General features: G+C 34.6%; 1 protein-coding gene across 1 annotated transcript in view; it reads left to right on the top strand.

Annotated features, from left to right (window-relative positions):
* Wdr70 (WD repeat domain 70) overlaps positions 1-18,569 on the top strand; it is a 300,524-nt gene extending 281,955 nt beyond the window's left edge. The window contains exon 18 of the mRNA XM_026401787.2: positions 18,425-18,569. Coding sequence (XP_026257572.1) covers positions 18,425-18,512 — 88 coding nt within the window. The 3' untranslated portion in view covers positions 18,513-18,569. The remainder of the gene's footprint in view (positions 1-18,424) is intronic.
* The last annotated feature ends 993 nt before the right edge of the window (positions 18,570-19,562 follow it).

Genomic DNA, 19,562 nt, shown 5'->3' with positions numbered 1-19,562 from the left:
AACTGATGTGCATGTGGTAAAAATTTGCTCCCATTCTGCAATCTCTCTATTCACTTCACTGATTATTTCTTTTCCTGAGAAGAAGCTTTTTAGTTTGAATCCATCCCATTTATTGATTCTTGATTTTAATTCTTGCACTATAGAAATCTTATTAAGGAAGTCAGGTTCTAATCTGACATGATGGAGATTTGGGTCTACTTTTTCTTCTGTTGGACACAGGATCTCTGGTTTAATTCCTAGGTTCTTGATCCAGTTTTGTGCATGGTGAGATATAGGGGCTTAATTTAATTTTTGTTGCACATGGATTTCCAGTTTTCCCAGCACCATTTGTTGGAGAGGCTATCTTTTCTTCAATATGTGTTTTTGGCACTTTCATCTAATATAGAACAACTGTAATTATGTGGGTTTGTCTCTGTGTCCTTTATTCTGTACCATTGGTCTACAAGTCTATTTTGGTGCCAATACCATGCAGTTTTTGTTACTATTGCTCTGTAGTATAATATAGTATAGTATAGTCTGGTATAGTGATGCTACTTACTTCTAAGGATTGCTTTAGCTCTTCTGGGTCACTTATTTTTCCAGATGAATTTCATAACTGCTTTTTCTATTTCTATGAGGAATGTCATTAGGATTTTGATTGGAATTGCATTAAATCTATATAATGCTTTTGACAGTATGGTCATTTTGACAATATTAATTTTGCCTATGCAAGAACAAGGTAGATCTTTCCATCTTCTAAGGTTTTCTTTGATTTCTTTCTTTAGCCACTGTAGTTTTCATTGTGGAGGTCTTTCACCTCTTTCGTTAAGTTGATTCCCAAGTATTTTACATTTTTTTTAGGCTATTGTAATTGGATAGTTTTCCTTGTTTCTCTTTTAGAGGATTTGTCATTGATATATAGAAATGGCTATGATTTATGGGTGTTGATTCTATATCCTGCTACTTTGCTAAATTTATTGATTAGTTCTAGAAGTTTTCTGGTAGAAGTTTTTGGGTCTTCTAGGTATAGAATCATATCATTGACAAATAGTGTTAATTTGAGTTCTTCTTTTCCTGTTCATATCCCTTTAATTTCTTTTTTCTGTCTAATTGTTCTAGCTAGTGGTTCAAGTACTATGTTAAATAGAAATAGTGAAAGAGGGTATCCCTGTCTTGTTCCAGTTTTTAGAGAGAATGTTTTCAATTTTTCTCCATTTAGAATGATGTTAGCCTGGAACTTAGCATAGATAGCTTTTACAATGTTGAAATATGTTCCTGTTATCCCCAGTGTTTCTAGTGTGTTGAACACAAAGGGGTGCTATATTTTGTCAAATGCTTTTTCTGCATATATTGAGATGCTCATGTGATTCTTATCTTTAAGTCTATTGATGTGATGAGTTACATTTATTGATTTCATATTTTGAACCAATCTTGCATTCTTGGGAAGAACCCCACTTGATTTTGGTGCACTTTCATTTTAATGTGTATTTGTACTTAATTTGCCAGAATTTTATTGAGAATTTTTGCATCTATGTTCATTAGAGATATCGGTCTGAAGTTTTATTTCTTTGATGTGTCTTTGTCTGGTTTTGGAATCAAGGTAATATTGGCCTCATAGAATGAGTTTAGAAGTGCTCCCTCTTTTTCTCTTTCATGAAATAATTTGAGAAGTATTGGTATTACTTCGTCTTTAAAGGTCTTGTAGAGCTCAGCCAGGTATCCATCCAGTCCTGGGCTTTTCTTGGTTGATAGGCTTTTGATGGTGTCTTCTGTTTCATTGATTGAAATTTGTCTGTTTAAATCATGTGTGTCATCCTGGTTCATTTTGGGCAAATCATATGACTCTAGAAATTTGTCAATGCCTTTGATATTTTCTATTTTATTGGAGTACAAATTTTCAAAATAATTTCTTATTATCTTCTGTATTTCAGTAGTGTCTGTTGTGATATTTCCTTTTTCATCACGAATGTTGTCAACTTTTTAATTGTTTCTTTTGTTTCAATTTTATTGATTTCAGCTCTAATTTTAATTATTTCCTGTGTTCTACTGCCTTTGGTGTTGATTTGTTCTTCTTTTCTAGGGCTTTGAAATGTAATATTAGGTCATTTGTTTATTAACTTTTTCTTCTTTTAAGGAATGAACTCCATGCAATGAACTTTCCTCTTAGTACTGTCTTTATCGTGTCCCAGAGATTTTGATATCAGTGTTCTCATTTACCTCTAAGAATTTTTTAATCTCTTCTTTGATGTCTTTTGTAACCCATTGTTCATTCAATAGCATGTTATCTAGTCTCCAGGTGTTAGAGTAGCTTTTATTTTTTATTTTATCATTGATTTCTAATTTCATTCCATTGTGATCTGATAGAATGTGGGATAATACCTCTACTTTTTTGTATTTGCTAAGAGTTGCTTTGTAGCATAATGTATAGTTTATTTTAGAGATGGATTTATGTGTTTCTGAGAAGAAAGTGTGTTCGTTTGTTGATGGATGAAATATTCTATGTATTCAGTTAAGTCTACGTTATTGATTGTATTATTGAATTCTATAGTTTCTTTGTTCAGCTTTTATTTGGAAGATCTTTCCAGTGATGAAAGAGGTGTGTTGAAGTCACCCAGAATTATCATGTTGTGGTCTGTTTGACTCTTGAACTTGAGAAGAGTTTGTTTGATGAATGTAGATGCTCCATTGTTTGGGGCATATATGTTTATAATTGTTATGTCTTGTTGATGTATGGTTCCCTTGAGCAGTATGAAATGTCCTTTTTTATCCCTTTTGATTAACTTTGGCTTGAAGTGTACTTTATTTGATATGAGGATGGAAACCCCTGCTTGTTTCCGCAGTCCATGTGACTGCTATGTTTCTTCCCAACTTTTCACCTTCAGTTTGTGGATGTCTTTTTCTATGAGATGAGTTTCTTGGAGGCAGCATATTGATGGGTCTTTTTTTTTTTTTTTTAGATTTTATTTATTTACTTGTTTTTTTAGTTCTCAGCAGACACAACATCTTTGTTTGTATGTGGTGCTGAGGATCGAACCCGGGCCGCATGCATGCCAGGCGAGCGCGCTACCGCTTGAGCCACATCCCCAGCCTTGATGGGTCTTTTTTAAAATCTAGTCTGCTAGTCTATGTCATTTGATTGGTGAGTTTAGGCCATTAACATGATTTGTCCATCATCTTTCTCTACATTACTGGTCTCAACTTCTATTTTCTTGAGGTTCCTTTTTTTTTTTCTCTTCAGCTTCTGCATATGAAATAAAACATATGACTCTTGACTTCTGCATATGAAATAATACGACTTGACTTCTGAGTTTGGTTTATCTCACCTGGTATAATGTTCTCCAGTTGCATCCATTTTCCTGCAGATTGCATAATTTCGTTTTTCTTTATGGCCAAGGATAACTCCATTGTGCAAATATACCACATTCTCTTTACCCATTCATTTACTAACAGACATCTAGATTAACTTGGCTATTGTGAATTTTTCTATTATAAACATAGGTATGCATGCATTTCTTAGAATGCTGACTTTAAAATTCTTCTATTTAAGTAGCTGAGTCATATGGTAGTTCTATTCCTAGTCTTTGAGGAACCTTCATACCCATCTCAGTGTTATACTAATTTATAGTTCCACCAACAGTGTATTTAAGTGTTCCATTTTCCCCTACATCCTCACTAGTATTTATTATTTTTTGTATGCTTACTAAGTTCCATTCTAATGAGAGAGAGGTAATCTCTGTGTAGTTTTAATTTGTATTTTGCTGATTGCTAAACATGTTCAATATTTTTTCATATATTTGGGGGTTTTTTTCTTTAATAATTTAGTTTAGTTAATTTGCCCATGGATTGATTGTATTGTTTGTTTTTCTGGTGGAAAGTTTTTTGAGTTCTTTGTATATGCCAGGTATTAATTCTCTATTGTACAAGTAGCTGGAAAAGATTTTCTCCCAATCTGTAGCTCTATTCATGCTTTTAATTGTTTCCTTTATTGTACAGAGGTTTTTAAATTTGATGCCAACCCATTTGTTAATTCTTGGTTTTGTTTCCTGAACTTTATAAGTCTTATTGAGGAAGTCGATGTTGGAGTGTTGAGCCCATATTTTTTTTTTTTAGTAGTTGCAGTTTTAGATCTAATTGCTAGGTCTTTGATCCACTTTAAGATGACTTTTGAATTGAGTGAGAGATAGGGATATAATTTCATTCTTTTGCATATCCTGTTTTCCCAGCATCATTTGTTTTTGTTTTTTTCCCCAACATGTTTTTGGCTCCTTTGATAAGTATCAGATGACTGTACTTGTGTGGATTTGTCTCTGAGTCTTCTATTCCATTAGTCTGAGTGTTCATTTTTATGCCAGTGCAATTCAGTTTTTGTTACTATAGGTCTGTAGTATAATTAGAAGTGAGGAATTGTGATGCCTCTAGCATTGCTCTTTTTTTTTTTTTTTTGTACCAGGGATTGAACCTAGGGGATCTTAACCACTGAGCCACATCCCTGGGCTTTTTTACTTTTTATTTTGAGACAGGGTTTTGCTAAATTGCTTAGGGCTTCATTAAGTTGCTAAGGCTGGCCTCAAACTTGTGATTCTTCTGCCTCAGCCTTCTGAGTTGCTGGAATTGCAGGTATGTGCCACCATACCTAGCTCCAGCATTGCTCTCATTGTTTAATATTGCTTTGACTATTTTGAGTCTTTTATTTATCTGTGTGAATTTTTCTAGTTCTGTGAAGAATATCTCTGGTATCTTGATGGGGTCACATTGAATCTTTATATCACTTTTAGTAGTATGACCATTTTAACAATATTCTGCCTATTCAAGAGCATGGGTGGTCTTTCCATCTTCTAGTGTCTTCTTCAATTTCTTTTTTCAGCATTCTATAATTTTCCTGCAGGCATCTTTCACCTCCATGGTTAGATTTATTCCTATGTATTTTTTTTTGAGACTATTGTAAGGGAATTGTTTTCCTGATTTTTTAAAAATATTTATTTTTAGGTATACATGGGCACAATGCTTTTATTTTATTTACTTATCTTTATGTGGTGCTGAGGATCGAACCCAGGGCCTTGCCTGTGCTAGGTGAGCACTCTACCGCTGAGCTACAATTCTAGCCCCAGTTTTCCTGATTTTTTTTCCAGCAGATTCATTATTTGTGAATGTTAAAGTCATAGATTTAACATTCTTCTGCCTCAGCCTCCTGAGTTGCTAGAATTACAGGTATCCACCATACCTAGCTCCAGCATTGCTCTTGTTGTTTAATATTGCTTTGACTCATGTTTTAACATGTTGATCTGTTACTTTGCTGAATTTGTCAGTTCTAGTCTTTTGATGATTTTTTTTTGATCTTCTAAGCAGAGGATCATATCATCTGCAAATAGTGATAATTTGACTTTTTCCTTTACAATTTATATTTACTTCTTTCTCTTGACTAATCGCTCTGGCTAAAATTTCAAGAACTTTATTGATTAGGAGTGAGGAGAATAGACATCCATGTCCTGTTCCTGACTTTACAGGAAGTACTTTCAGTTTTTCCTCATCAGTGTGATGTTGGCTTTGGGTTTGTCATATGATATTTAGGTAAGTTCCTTTTATCCCTAATTTCATCATTGTTTTTAACATCAGTTTTATGTTTTTTATGTATTGCTAAAATTTTATCAATTTTGAGAAATCTAGACCCTGGTCATTTTTCAACACATTAAGGTGTTGGGAAAAATTCCTTACGAACCAACTCGACTTACACGTCATATCAGCCCCCTGTATGCTAATCATTAGGAGCTACTTTGCTTTAAAGAAACACGCATTGTCTTAGCTTGATTCCTTAGAAACAGACCTTAAGATAATGATTCATGTAAAGCGGACTTATTAGGGCATAATCCTAGAGAAAACCAGCAGGGAAATGGAAAAATGCAAGGAAAGAAGCAAGGCTGCAGTATCAAAACCAGTCTCATGGAGAGCCGCTTTGGCTCAGTCCTGCAGCAGGACCCCAGAGACTATGGTCAGAGTTGTCCTGGTCAGAGACATGGCAGTTAAAGTATCTTTACTCCCTCATCTGTTGATTGTTGGTAATGGATGGAGTTGTTGCGAAAGACATTTCCAGATGCTGCCTGCTCTCCAGGGTTTCAGAGATAGTTGCTACTGCTATGAAAGAATGCACACCAAAACCAAAACAACAAAACAAAACAAAAAACCTATAGGGGTTTGAGGGGATCTGGAGGGAGCATTGTGTCCTTGCTGTGTGTCTGTTGTGGCAGAACAAGCTTTACTGTGCACTCTCAATGGTGATCGTTCACAGTGTGTTCTAATACCCACACAGTACAGATGGAATATCTCTGAACTGAGAGCTGGATAATATTACAACAGCTAAGAGGGTCATATCAAGGCTGGCCAACTAAATAGTGTACATTCAGACTTCATTTGTATAGAATTTGTGTATGAGCTAATATATGTCAGCACATCACTGGCAGTCAGCTAAGCTCATAGATTATGTCTGTGTTGAAACTTCTGTTTTAATGGAGTAGTTATCCTCTCTTAAAATAAAGGGGTCTTTTGTACTTTAAAAATCTTGTTTAGAAATACAACAAAGCTTGATTGAAGAAAGAAGAGAAAGCCATCAAATTAATTTTGTTAAACATGGTAAGCATCATTTTGATGGCTAACAGCTCCAAATACATGCGTTTATAAACACCCCAAATAAATCATTGAGATGTCTCTACTACAGGTATTGTAATAATACTGTTTGCTGATTATCAGTGGACATTAGCAATATATAAATCATAGAAAAGTGTCAAAAACCTAATTTACCATTGAAGAAAAGGAGACACTAAGAAGGTAACCTTTAGAACCTGATATCGAGCTCTTGCTGCAACCATCCAGGAACCTGGGCTTAGAATTTCCAGGGTATTGTTCTCACATCTAACAACAAATTACTTTGATAAAAGATAAATTTCAATTTAGCATGTAGTTTTCAGATCTGAATTTTTAAGTAATATATTCATGCAGAAAAGAAAAAATATCTAGCTGTACTTACACTTTTTTAGGTTAGACAGTGGAAATCTGAAAGCCTCCCTTTCACTTAACCACCAGTTCATTCTACTACTTAGAGATACCAGTGTCTGAAAATTCTTGTTTATTCTCCCAGAGAGAATCCCTGTGTAAATGTGCAGATACATATATGGATACATGCATTATGTGAAAAAACATGTGTATAGTATGCTTTACAAGTTGGATTTGGTTTTTGTTTGTTTTTTATATCTGGAGAGTGGGTCAGTCCATTCATGAATATCTAGCTAATTTTTTATACTTCATTTATTTCACTATATGGACATATTGTACTTTTCTGAAAAAATGCGGTCTTGAGAGTTACATTATTTTCAGTTCTTAGCTTTCATAAATAATACTGAAATTAACGTGAACTTGCTGGTCTGCTTAGGGCCCCACCAAGTTGCTGAGCTGGCTTTGAACTCACGATCTTCCTGCCTCAGTCCTTCAAGCTGATGGGATTATAGTCACACATCACTGTACCCAGCTGGAGGGACCTTTTTTTTTCTTTAACCATACCGCCATAAAATTCCAATTTAATTTTTCTAGTTGGTTAGCCAGTTCTTGTAACACTTACTACTAGATAATATAATTTTCCTCATTGAATTGAAATGGCACTTTTATTGCATATAGTGTATTTTTGTATGAATTTTAGTCAGTTTGTAGGTTCTCTGTTCTATTAATTCAAGTATCAGTGTCAAATAGTTTTCATTATTATAGGACTGCCTGCTCTTATTGTTATTTATTTTTTAGTTGTAGATGGACACAATACCTTTTATTTATTTTTATGTGGTACTGAGGATCAAACCCAGTGCCTCATACATGCTAGACAAGTGCTCTACCACTGAGCTACAAACCCAGACCCTGCTCTCATAATTTATCTATTCTATCTATTCTATTTATTCTTACAGATCTGTATGACTTTATTCTAATTACCTAGTATTCTCCCCTCCCCTGAATTATTGGTGGAATTTTTAGTACAATTGAGTTAAATGTATATATTAATTTAGATGAAATTCTGTAATAGTGGTGGTTCTTTGAAACCAACCATTTAATCATATGTATTTAATCATATCACTGTATCCTTCAGTGGTATTTTAAGGTTTTTTTTTCATATATATCTTTCATATTCCTTCTAAGTTCATGCCTATGTTTTTTGTGTGCTTCTATAAAAAAAAGAATCTTTTCTTTGCTGAATTCATATATGTGTAATATATATATTAGTTTTGTATCCAGCTGTTTTATTTCATTTTTCTATTATTTTAAGTAATTTTTATCCAGTTTTCTGGGATTTACAGGTATAAAACTATATCACAGGCAAATAATGATAAGTTTATCTCCTCCTCTACAATTTTTATACATCTGGCATTTTTTTCTTATCTAATTGCATTGTCTACCACCAGAATAATAATAAATTGTATCAATGATAATACACATTCTTTTTTTCACTTTGACTTTAACAGGCAAAATTTTGTTGGACTAAACCATGTAAAATTTTTTTTGTAAGCAAAAATGTTAAATAGCAGTTTTATATTGTTCAATATAATGGTATATCTCCATAAAACATGGTGACTTTTGAAAACACACATACAAAAGTTTAAGAATAATTCATCTCTTTCTATTTTATTTATTCAACAAAGATTTACTAAAGACCTACTTTGTGTCAGATATTGTTCTAGGATGTGGGGAGATAGCTGTTATTATAGATATTCTGATAGAGGCACGCAATACATAAATCCATAAATGTTAGATATAGTAAGTGTTAAGAATAAAACTAAGTTAGAGATAATGGACACAAAATAATAGGGGTGGGATGGTGATGGAATTGTGCTATTTTAGATACGGTAGTCACTCTTCTAAAGTGATCTTTGGCCTGAGTGAAATGAGGAATTGAATCATGCAGATACTTTTGGGAAGAGCATCACATGAGAGAAAACACCCTTCAAAGGTCAAAGGCATATATGCATCCAGAATAGATGCTTAGTTTTACTAAATCCTTTCTGTCTACTAGAGAGGTGACCAGATCTATAAATTTGATTAATTATATTACTGTATTTCATGATAACAAACCATCCTGGCATCTTTGATCTGACACTTACATGGTTTTTGTCGGATGTTAGGCTATCTTCCTGAAAGTTTTATATGTTTTTTTTTTTTCTTTTCTGGATGCCCTCTAGACTATTTTGAAACTATTTAACCTAGCCATTTTGAAAAGACTTGATTTAATTTACCTCTAAAACTATCAAAGCCTGTGACTGGGGTTGTGGCTCAGAGGTAGAGCACTCACTCGCCTAGCATACATGAGGCACTTGGGTTTGATCCTCAGCACCATATAAAAAAATGAAATAAAGATATTGTGTGTGTGTGTGGGCTGGGGATGTGGCTCAAGCGGTAGCGCGCTCGCCTGGCATGCGTGCGACCCGGGTTCGATCCTCAGCACCACATACCAACAAAGATGTTGTGTCTGCCGAGAACTAAGAAATAAATATTTAAAAAAAAAAATCAAAAAAAAAAAAGATATTGTGTAAACTAAAAAATAAATATTAAAAAAAGTATCAAAACCTGGTGCTTCTGTGAAGCGGAGCATGAGTAGTACTTCCTTAATTTATTTCTATCTTTCCCCGGCAAGTAGTCTATTTGGAGTTTCTGACTCTTCCAAGGTAGCTAGTTAATATTTTATTGGATAGTCATTCATCCAGATTTTCAGCTTTATTTAAATACAATTAGTTGAAGCTGAAGTTGTTTATGTTCACTGATGACTTTTGCCTGAAGATATTTTCCACACCATAGGCAATTTATATTTAAAATTGGATAATGTGTTGGATTAAAAGTAGCTTTGCAAGGAGGGTAGGACAGGTATTGTCATATGTGCACCTTAATTATGAGGAGACTACAGCTTAGAGATCTGCTGTTAACAGTAGCTGAAACTAGAACTACTAGTTCTTTTGATCCCCTAATGAGCCTTGCAGAGAACTATTCTCCCTCTTAGTATACACCTTTCTGCCATTGCATTTGCTCCCTTTTCTTTCCTTCCACCCAATTTCATCACCTTACATTTACTGCTTACTAACTAAGTTAATGGCACTGTCTGTCTGCGACATATAATTTGTTAGCCAGGATCATGGTTCTCTTTCTCCTATGTTCACCTGCTGGAGTATGCTGTTTATTGCCAAGTGGCAAAGTGTTTGAAGGGAAGCTAATATTTAAAGGGATCTTTTCATAAAGGTCACTGTAATTGAGAATGTGTGTCTGGTTGTTTTTCTTCACTGCAATTGACTTCTGTCAGTGATGAAATGAAGATTTATTTACTGTATCTTGCTTTAATACAGAAAAACACTCTTAGACATTCTATAAATCTGTCTCCCTACTAACAACATATACTCATCTGCATTCTCCAGTGATGATAATGAAGAGTCTTTGAACACTTTACATTTATCAGTTGAATGTTTAAGCTTCATTCCTTCATTAGCAATGATATAGCCATGAAAGTTTTCAAACACAGCAGGATCACAGAGGACTCTGTTCAGCCACACATGGGCAGATTTAATTACAGTTTCTTGTTTAAAAGATGCTGTTGGAGGGAGGGGAAAGGAGCTGGCTGGGGCGTAGTGGGCAGGATGTGGATCCAGAATGCTATTAGCTTTCACATCAGACAGGGATAGATGTGTGTGGGATCCTGGAGCTTGGCCAGCAGCCTGCCAGTCTGACAGCTCTGTCAACCATGGCCACTTTTCTTGCCAGATAAGCTTCCATTATTGCTGGTTCAGTCAATTTAATTTTTGGTGTACATGTCTTGTCTGATACAGGATATGTGCTTGTGTGTGGTTGTGTATGTATCATCCCATCTATAAAGGATCCATTTAAAGTCATGTTGAGTTAATAGCCAACATTCAAAGAAGTTATTTTGTGAATGAGTGAAGGTTTATGTATTATTTGTGTCAGGAAGAGAGACATATGCACAGAGAGAAAAATATCTTTTTTTTCCCCTTGAGTTATATTTATCTAACTAGTAGTCACTGTCTACCATATTCCTGTGTAGAAGCCAGCGCTTCTCAGAGTGGCTTTGTGAACTGCCTGTATCCTAGCTGTGTGTGTGCGTGTTTGTTGGGGGAGAAGGGTTAAAATTTTGATTTCTAGGCTTCAGCCCAAACCAACTCAGATGTCATGGGATTGGGGCTGGGAATCTACATTTGAGAAGTGTCTTAAATGATCATTTTGTACACTAACTTTTGGTAATAATACAAAGTAGCTATTTAAAATAAACCACAAATGATTCGCCTTAAGAAAATTCACACTTACAGATTAGATTGTTTCAATTATAGAGTTTCATAGTGAATTATTTCTACCACAAAAGAATTTGTCCCAGGATTTTTTTGAATACCAAGTTGCCATGTTGTATTTAACATTTGAATTATTTTATTAAATGTTTCCTGCATACAACTTTTTGGAAATACATCTATTATATGAAGAGAAAAATATTTAAAGCAAGCTGTGTAATAATAATGACACTTTGTTGTACTTATACTATGCCAGGCTTGTTTTTAAATTTTATTTATTTATTCATACATACATATATATTTATATATACATATACATACACATGTAATCCTCACAACAATTCTATGAGGTAAATGATATTACTGTCCTTGTTTTATAAAGAAACTGAGGCCAAAACTCCACAGGTGGCAGGTGACAAAATTGGGGTTTGAGTGCAGGAAGTCTGGCTTCAGAGTCAAGTCTGTGATTTTTAATTACTACACTCTACTCTTTCTCATCACAATGCAGCTAGTAGTAGTTTTTAGAAAAGTTGAGTGATAGTGAAGCTGAAAGGCTATTTGTATGAGCTAGCTTGGCATAGTAGAGGGAACACTAGCCTAAGAGTCACAGTCCTGGGTCTAGTTCCAGCTCTGCCACTACCTGGTGAGTCTCTTACCTTCACTGAGGCTCTTTTCCTTATCCAGGAAGTAAGAGGATAGGGTTACACTAGTGCCTGGCTTTCATGTATGTTTTGAATAAAAAATGTGGCACACAGTTAAGGATTTTATAAATGGGAACTTGGACAGGACTTTGATCATACCTGGCCTGTCTCCAGCCTGTGAGTTCTTCAGAGGGTTTATCATTCTAACGCATTCACCCACTTGATGGGAGGGTAGATAATGGTAATTTTATAGGGTTCTCTTTGTTTTTCTTTTCCTTTCCCTTTTATTTTGTTCCCACAATTCCCACAGGTTTCATATATGTCCCTTTTTCTACCCTCACATAGTCTTTAAACTCTCATACACAGCATCATGAGTTCGTATGCCCTATTTATGAGTCTGAGATGGGTTTATTTATTTTCCAAAATATTTCATGTTCTAAAGAAAATAGAAAATTCTTTATCTAGAAACATCTTGTTGATTTTCTTCTTATGTGGTGTCCCTAATATTAAAAAAAAAAAAAAATCTTTGATTAGCTCTTCAATAGAAAGAAGGAACCATTTCAAGTGGGATCTTTTGGTCAGACCTTTTATTTAATCTTAATAATTCTGCAATTGTGATGACTGGGTCAGAGTTCATCTGGGCTGTATTCATTCTTTCAAGGTTAACAAGTGTGTCAGATTGTCAAGTCATGGCTATAATTGACTTTGGCTTTGAGGTTTTCCTTCATAATAAACAATGGGCCCTGAGCCAAAAAAGCTTGTGGTTTATACTCACATACTGATGACTAAATAATACAAGTGATTTCCCCTCTTACTCGTTCTTTTACCCAGGAGTTTACTTGATGCTCTTGAATGAATCATATCAGAAGAATATCCATAATTAAAAAGAATGTGACCTGTGGACTTTCCGTTGTAGCTGAAAACATTTTGATGACTTCACTCTGGCTTGTGTGCTGGAGAAGGATTGCAGAGGCATAAGGTTAGAGCTTAGTCAGAAAAGACAGTCCTGCTGACACTTTGAATCTCTTCTGCAAACAGTGCACCCCAAAATCCCTTTTTAGAAAATTGCAGAGAGAATTTTTACTTATTTCTAGCTACTCAACACAAAATTCCTCTGGATGGAAACACTGAAGGTGGGACTCAGTTTCTGTCATTTTCCTATAGCACACAATTGCTAGAAAAGACTCACTTTGTACAAATAACCTTGAGAACCAATTTTTTTTTCATATCAAGGTAAAAATTAATCAGCACAAAGTATCAGCTAATCTAAATTTGTAGAATTTGCTTAAGCACCTATATTTGCCTTGTACAATTATATTTACTATTAGCAAACGCAGAGGTTACTGGAAGTAAAGCAGAACTATATTGAAATCTAACCTACTCTCCTTGGTAACTCTAATAAACAAATTGACATAGGTAGTCAAGTGAAAAATGTTTACTATTCCCCAAATAAATTAATCAAATTGGAAAACACAGTTTTCACATCAGCCCTCTGTAAATTTAGGTTTTAAATTAACACTGAGTTAGTATTAAAAATGGGTAAATATGTGCCATAAACCAGTAAAAGAAACAGTCTAGATAGAGCTGACTTCAGTAAGTTGGATACTTTACTGATTCTTCAGTGAGGCTTACTGTTTCCACATTAGCCTGTTGAGTACCCACAGTGATTGTACATTTTGCTGAATGAAATGTTCCCCTTATCTACATTTCCTGTAAGTTAGTCCCTCTATAGGCTTTTGTTTGGGCAAATATAAAAGAGAATGGTGGGCTATGGAAATGCTTTCTTGAAGTGGTGGGATGTTTCTGGCACTGTGTGTGTATGTGTGTGTGTGTGTGTGTGTGTGTGTGTTCTGAGTTGCTTCTGCCATATCTTCATTGTCCATTTGGTTTGGTTTGTTCTACTCATTTTTGTAGAAGCACTTAATAGAGTTTCTGTTAAAATCAGAGTACAGATTTCAAGCACCCATAAATGAATGCATGTTTTATGGCCAGTGATAATGCTATTTATAGACCTAGAGGGTTTGTTAGTTGTTGTTATTGTTTGTTTCCTGTTGACTTCAAAATCAGGAATTTCTAGAATGGCCTGCTTTATCTTTTGCCTGTGTCATTTCACCTTTCTTGACTTTTTTTCGTAGAAGTTTTCTATGCTTAGGGCAAATTAGGCCATTCCCCAAAGAAGAAATCTAGTTTTAATCTTAAATTTGCTAGAGATTACTTAATCATCTCTGTTCCTCATTGTTTTTGTAAAGTAGTGACTAAATAAATCCATTCAAAATGGCCCAGATAGTCCCAAATTGAATTTTTTAAATCTTTCTCATGTGTGAACTTCTGAACTTTTTCAAAAGAATAATGCTGGAAATAAAGTCAAAGATAAAAATTGCTGAAAAGAAAGAATAGCTGCAAGGCTTAAGCTAAGATTTTCTCATTGTGCTCCTATAAAACACTGGTACTTGTTAAAGTTGAATAATATTTTTTAGAGAACTAAATCTTTATTCAGCAGACAACACATAGCTCTTATTAGAGGTTTTCAATTATACTTTAAGAATTTATTCATTTACTTATTTTTGTAGTACTGGGGACTGAACCCAAGGCCCCATGCACACTAAGCAGGCACTCTTCCACTGAGCTATATCCCCAGTCCTAGAGTTTGGGTTTTGAGGGCAGGATGGTTTGGGATACAAGAAAGTTGTTTCTCTAGACCACACTTCCCATCCCCTACCCATGACTAACTCTCAAGAATTAAAGGCCTAAGAGTGTAACCCCAAATTTTACTTGTTACAAAGTCTTTAGCAGCTTTCTATGGGATCAATATCTGCAGATAGAGAAATAGTTTCCCACAGTTGAGGAAGTCTGCCATGTCTTTATGTTAAGAAGACAGATTCTTATCCCACAGCCTTGTTTCTGAGCCCTGCTTTTCTCTGCCCTCTCCCAAGTTAGGGGAGGATGGAGCCCTTTATAGATAGGTACTGCCTACGGTGGTCCATAACCAGTGCTGATGAAGGAAATGTAAGCACTTGGGAAATTTTATAGCAGTTTGATATATGTGAAATCTAATAAAAATTTGGATTATATTTTCCTAGAAGTGAATGTAATATTTTGTATGCAAGGAATTGGAAATAAGAAAACAAACACTGGCCTTGGTTACCAGTTGTTTGAAAAATACAGCCCTAGGCACAGCTCCTGGTCAGGGACAAAGGCTGTCGTCAAGATACCTCCTTTGTGTCCCAGGAAGAGAGTTCATTCTTCCTTACTTCTAAATTCAAGAGCCTAGTTTGCTTTTTCTTTCTCTCTCTTTCTTTCTTTCATTTTAATTTTCAAAAGTCCAATTTTGGCAAAGTACACACAACAAAATTTATCATCTCAACTATTTTTGAGTATGCAGCTCAGTAGCATTAAATACACTTGTATTGTTGTGCAACCAGTCTCCAAAAATCTTCATCCTGTTAAAACTAAAACTCTCTATCCATTAAGCAGAAACTCTCCATTTTTCCCTTCCACCCAGCTACTGGAAACCACCACTTTTTATTTCTGTAAGTCTGGCTACTATAAGTATTACATGTAAGTAGACTTATACAGTATTTGTCTTTTTGTAACTGGCTTATTTCACTTAGCAAAATATCTGCAGGGTTTATCATGTTGCAGCATTTTAGAATTCCCTTTTCAGAATGAATAATATTCTATTTATGTATACAACATGTTTTCTTGCCTCTTCATGCATCAGTGAACACTTGTTGCTTCCACCCTCTGGCTCTTGTGAATAATGCTGTCATGAACACAGGTGTGCAAATGTCTCTTCAAAATTGTGCTTTGAGGGGCTGTGGTTGTAACTCAGTGGTAGAATGCTTGCTGAGAATGTGTGAGGTACTGGATTTGATCCTCAGCACCACATAAAAAATAAATAAAATAAAGGTTAAAAGAAAGAAACTTAAAAAAGTATTCTTTTGCTTTGAATTCTTTGAGAGTATACATGAAGTGAAATGGCTGGATCACATGGTAATTCTATTTTTAAGTTTCTGAGGAATCTCCATACTGTTTTTCATAGTTGCTGTGTCATTTTATATTCCCATTAATAATATGCAATGATATCAGTTTCTTCATATCCTGACCATACTTTTGATAGTAGCCATTCTAATGAGTATGACGGTAATGTCTTATTATAGTTTAGTTCAGCATTTCCTTAATGATTAGTGATATTGGGCATGTGCTTTTTAGCCATTTTTATATCTTTGGAAGAAATGTCTATTCATGTTCTTTGCCCATGTTTAAAACGAGGGTGTTTTGGATACAAAACAAGTTCTTTATGTGTTCTGGATATTATTTCCTTATCAAGTACATCATTTGCAAATATTTTCTACCATTCCATGGTTGGTTTTTCAATTTGTTGATTGTATCCTTTGATCCACAGAAGCTTTGAAATTTTGATATATTTCAATTTATCTATTGTTTTTTTCTTTTGTTGTCTCTGCTTTTGGTGTCATATTCAAGAAATCATTGCTGAATCAAGTGTCATTGAGCTTTTGCTCTGTTTTCTTCTAAGAGTTCTGTAGTTTTCATTTTTATGCTTAGGTCTTTGATCCATTTTGAGGTAATGTTTAAGGTAATGGTATAAGGTAAGGATTTGGCTTCCTTTACTACATGTGAATGTACAATTTTGCCAAAACAGTGGGTTGATAGAAGTCTAGTTCCCATGATCAATAGTGCTCTATCAAATCTACAGAAAGAAAGAACAAATGGTAATAAAACATTGGGAAATATTGAACATGGGTTTATGCCTTAATTATGGCAAGTTGAGAAAAAGGAGACAATAGCAACTTGATAGTTATATGTCAGGATTTGACTTTGCATATAAAAACATGACCCTTTAAATGAAATATCCTTTTCAACCTCTAGATTTTCTTCCTGTGATCTGCCTTCAATTTCTTTTTTTAATATCCAAAAGCAGAATTGCAGCTTCACAGTACTTACATCACATTACAGCTAACACTGATGAGCTAGTGTCTTATGAAACATTGCCAGATATCTTTGGAAGGCTATGTTCCTTTTATTTTTCTTAGACATTAAATATTGAATTCAAGCCAGAACCAGTTTGTTCCCATTCAGGTTTGTCTACAACTAAATGGTCAGCATCTTTGCTACAAGACAAAACATGTAAGAAACACCAATTGCTTTGTTATAGCATGTTCAAAAGCCAGTGGTCTTGCTTTCTAGTAATTCAGCAACCCTGGGCCTATGAAACTCTGCAGCTGCTTTTTGAAATGTTAGAGGTATGACCTGTGTGAGGATGCCATAACAGTGTCTTGAAGTGACAACAAGAACTGTAACCAACTGGATTTGGTATGGGGACAGCTTGGGCTCTGGTAGGTGTGTGAGGTAACTGGAGAGAGAGAATTGTGAACAACTTACGCACGAGGAATTCTAGAGCATGACTCATGTAAGACAACATCAGTATGAGTTGTGGATGGTTTATTCTTTTTCCCTGGGATAATAAACAGTCAGAGGTAACGTAAAGTTTTAACCCTGCCAAATAAAAGGAGTTTTTGTTGTTGTTATTATCTTTACCATTCTGAAATTACCATGATATAATGCATTGAACTAAAAATGAAGGTGCAAGCCAAAATATGTCATGTAATCTTCAGATATTATACTGTAATGTTTTTAATAATGTAATAGAGCTGTTTTTAGCGGGAAATCAGTAGTAGCAGATATTATAGGAGCATACATTATAACCATTTGACATTTCCTTGGGATTATTTTCTGTGTGAATAGTAGTAAAAGGAATGTCATCGAACCAGGTATGTTTAGAAAGCACAGAAGGTTTTGCATGCAAAGATTACTTGATGTATGGTGGCAGTATTACAGCAATGATATTGTAGTGCAACGTTACAGCCATTTTCATTGATGTAAATGCCTGCTATCTCTATGCTTTGGTCTTGATATGAGGGTGAAAGGGATGTCAATTAGTTTGGTTTTGTTTTTTACTTTTACTGGATCAAATGATAATATTTAGGTTAGCTATTATTTTAAACTCAAGTGTTAACTCAAATACTCATTTTAGCATGTACTATAATCACATGTATTTGGAATACTTATGTCTAGAATAACCCAGAGAGCTATACATAACAATTATTTATATTTTCACTTGGTGACTATATTTTATCCTCCCAAATGATATCAGTTTGCCTGAGTTGGAGGTGGAGGTTTTTGATGTGTGAGCTTCCACTGAATTTGATGTGTTTTTATTTCACTTAAGGAAAGGACAGTGTATACACAGTCTGTCACAAGGGAAAAAAACCTTTAGAAGAATCTTTGGCTCTTTTCCTGAACATAATTAAATGTCTTTTATCCTTTCCTTTGCCAGAAATTTAATGATTTATATTTAATAATTGAGATGTAATAATTTCCCCAATTTTATTCCCACTTGATGAAAGAAGCAAGGTCTAATATAATAAACACTTGCTGACTCAAATTTTCCTCCTCTTTTTAAACTATTTTTTTTAGGACTCAGCCCAAAACCATGTTTGCCCAAGTTGAATCTGATGATGAGGAAGCAAAGAATGAACCAGAATGGAAAAAACGTAAAATTTGAAGAATCTTGTTTGAGAACCGTTTGCATGAGGGGAAGGGATATGGAACAGTGTTTTGATTTCTTTAATGCTTATGAAATAAAAAATGCATTTTTATGAACAGATTTTGTCCTTTCCATCATTGAGTCATCCAAAAGATTGATAGTTATTCTTCACTACAATTGTGCTTATATTTTCTTACCTACAACTGTTAAAGTGTATTACAAGTAAGCAAAAAATAGAGAGTTAGCCTGTTATAAGTACTTTAGGTATTTGGAGACTCATTCAACAGTCACTGGCCTTGTATAGATTCTCATAACCTTAGCTGGGAAAATAAACATTGAGATGTACATCTGTCTTGAGCAATTTTAGGAACATACCATGGAAATAGAGGTCAAAAAGTTTAATATTCCTGTATAATGTCACAACAATTCTTTATATGACTGTAAATAATTAGGCTGAGTTCAAACAAGAGCATTGTCATACTAGGAAAGAAGAATGTGTGTCTGATTGTCTTTCTACAGTAGAACACAGTGGCTAGTTAGGAGAGCTGGCTCTGAAGTCAGGCCATTGTGGGTTCGAGTCCTGGCTCTGCTCTTCACTGTCTGGCTCACCTTTGGAGAATTATTAAACTATGTTGTAGCCTCGAGATAGCAGTACTAACCTTGTAGGCTTATCAGAAGGATTAAATAAGACATTCCTTGTACAGCATTTGGTATACTACTTGGAACATAATAAATTCCCACTAAATAATTGCTGTTTTAACATAAGGCTAATAATATGACTTTGCTGATTTTCATTAGTATTAAATTTTAAAGATATAGAAATGCTTAGTAAAAGTAATGACTATATAAATAGGTAACATTAAAAATCATGCTAAAAGGTCCTTTTGTGACTAGAAAACTAAAACATAAGTTGGCAGTTTGTCCAAAGTAATAATGGGCCAATGGAATACAATTTTGTGGACTAATCTCACATAGACATGGGGTCACTTTTGCTTGTTAAGTAGTCCCCTCTGGACCATTCAGGTTTTCAGTACTTGCCTTTCACCCTCCTGCTCTCATTTGTTCTAG

The sequence above is a fragment of the Urocitellus parryii genome, chromosome 1 (genome assembly GCF_045843805.1).
Source record: "Urocitellus parryii isolate mUroPar1 chromosome 1, mUroPar1.hap1, whole genome shotgun sequence".
NCBI lineage: Eukaryota > Metazoa > Chordata > Mammalia > Rodentia > Sciuridae > Urocitellus > Urocitellus parryii.
The sequence above is the reverse complement of the archived record's forward strand: the minus strand, read 5'-3'. Positions and strand labels throughout refer to the sequence as shown.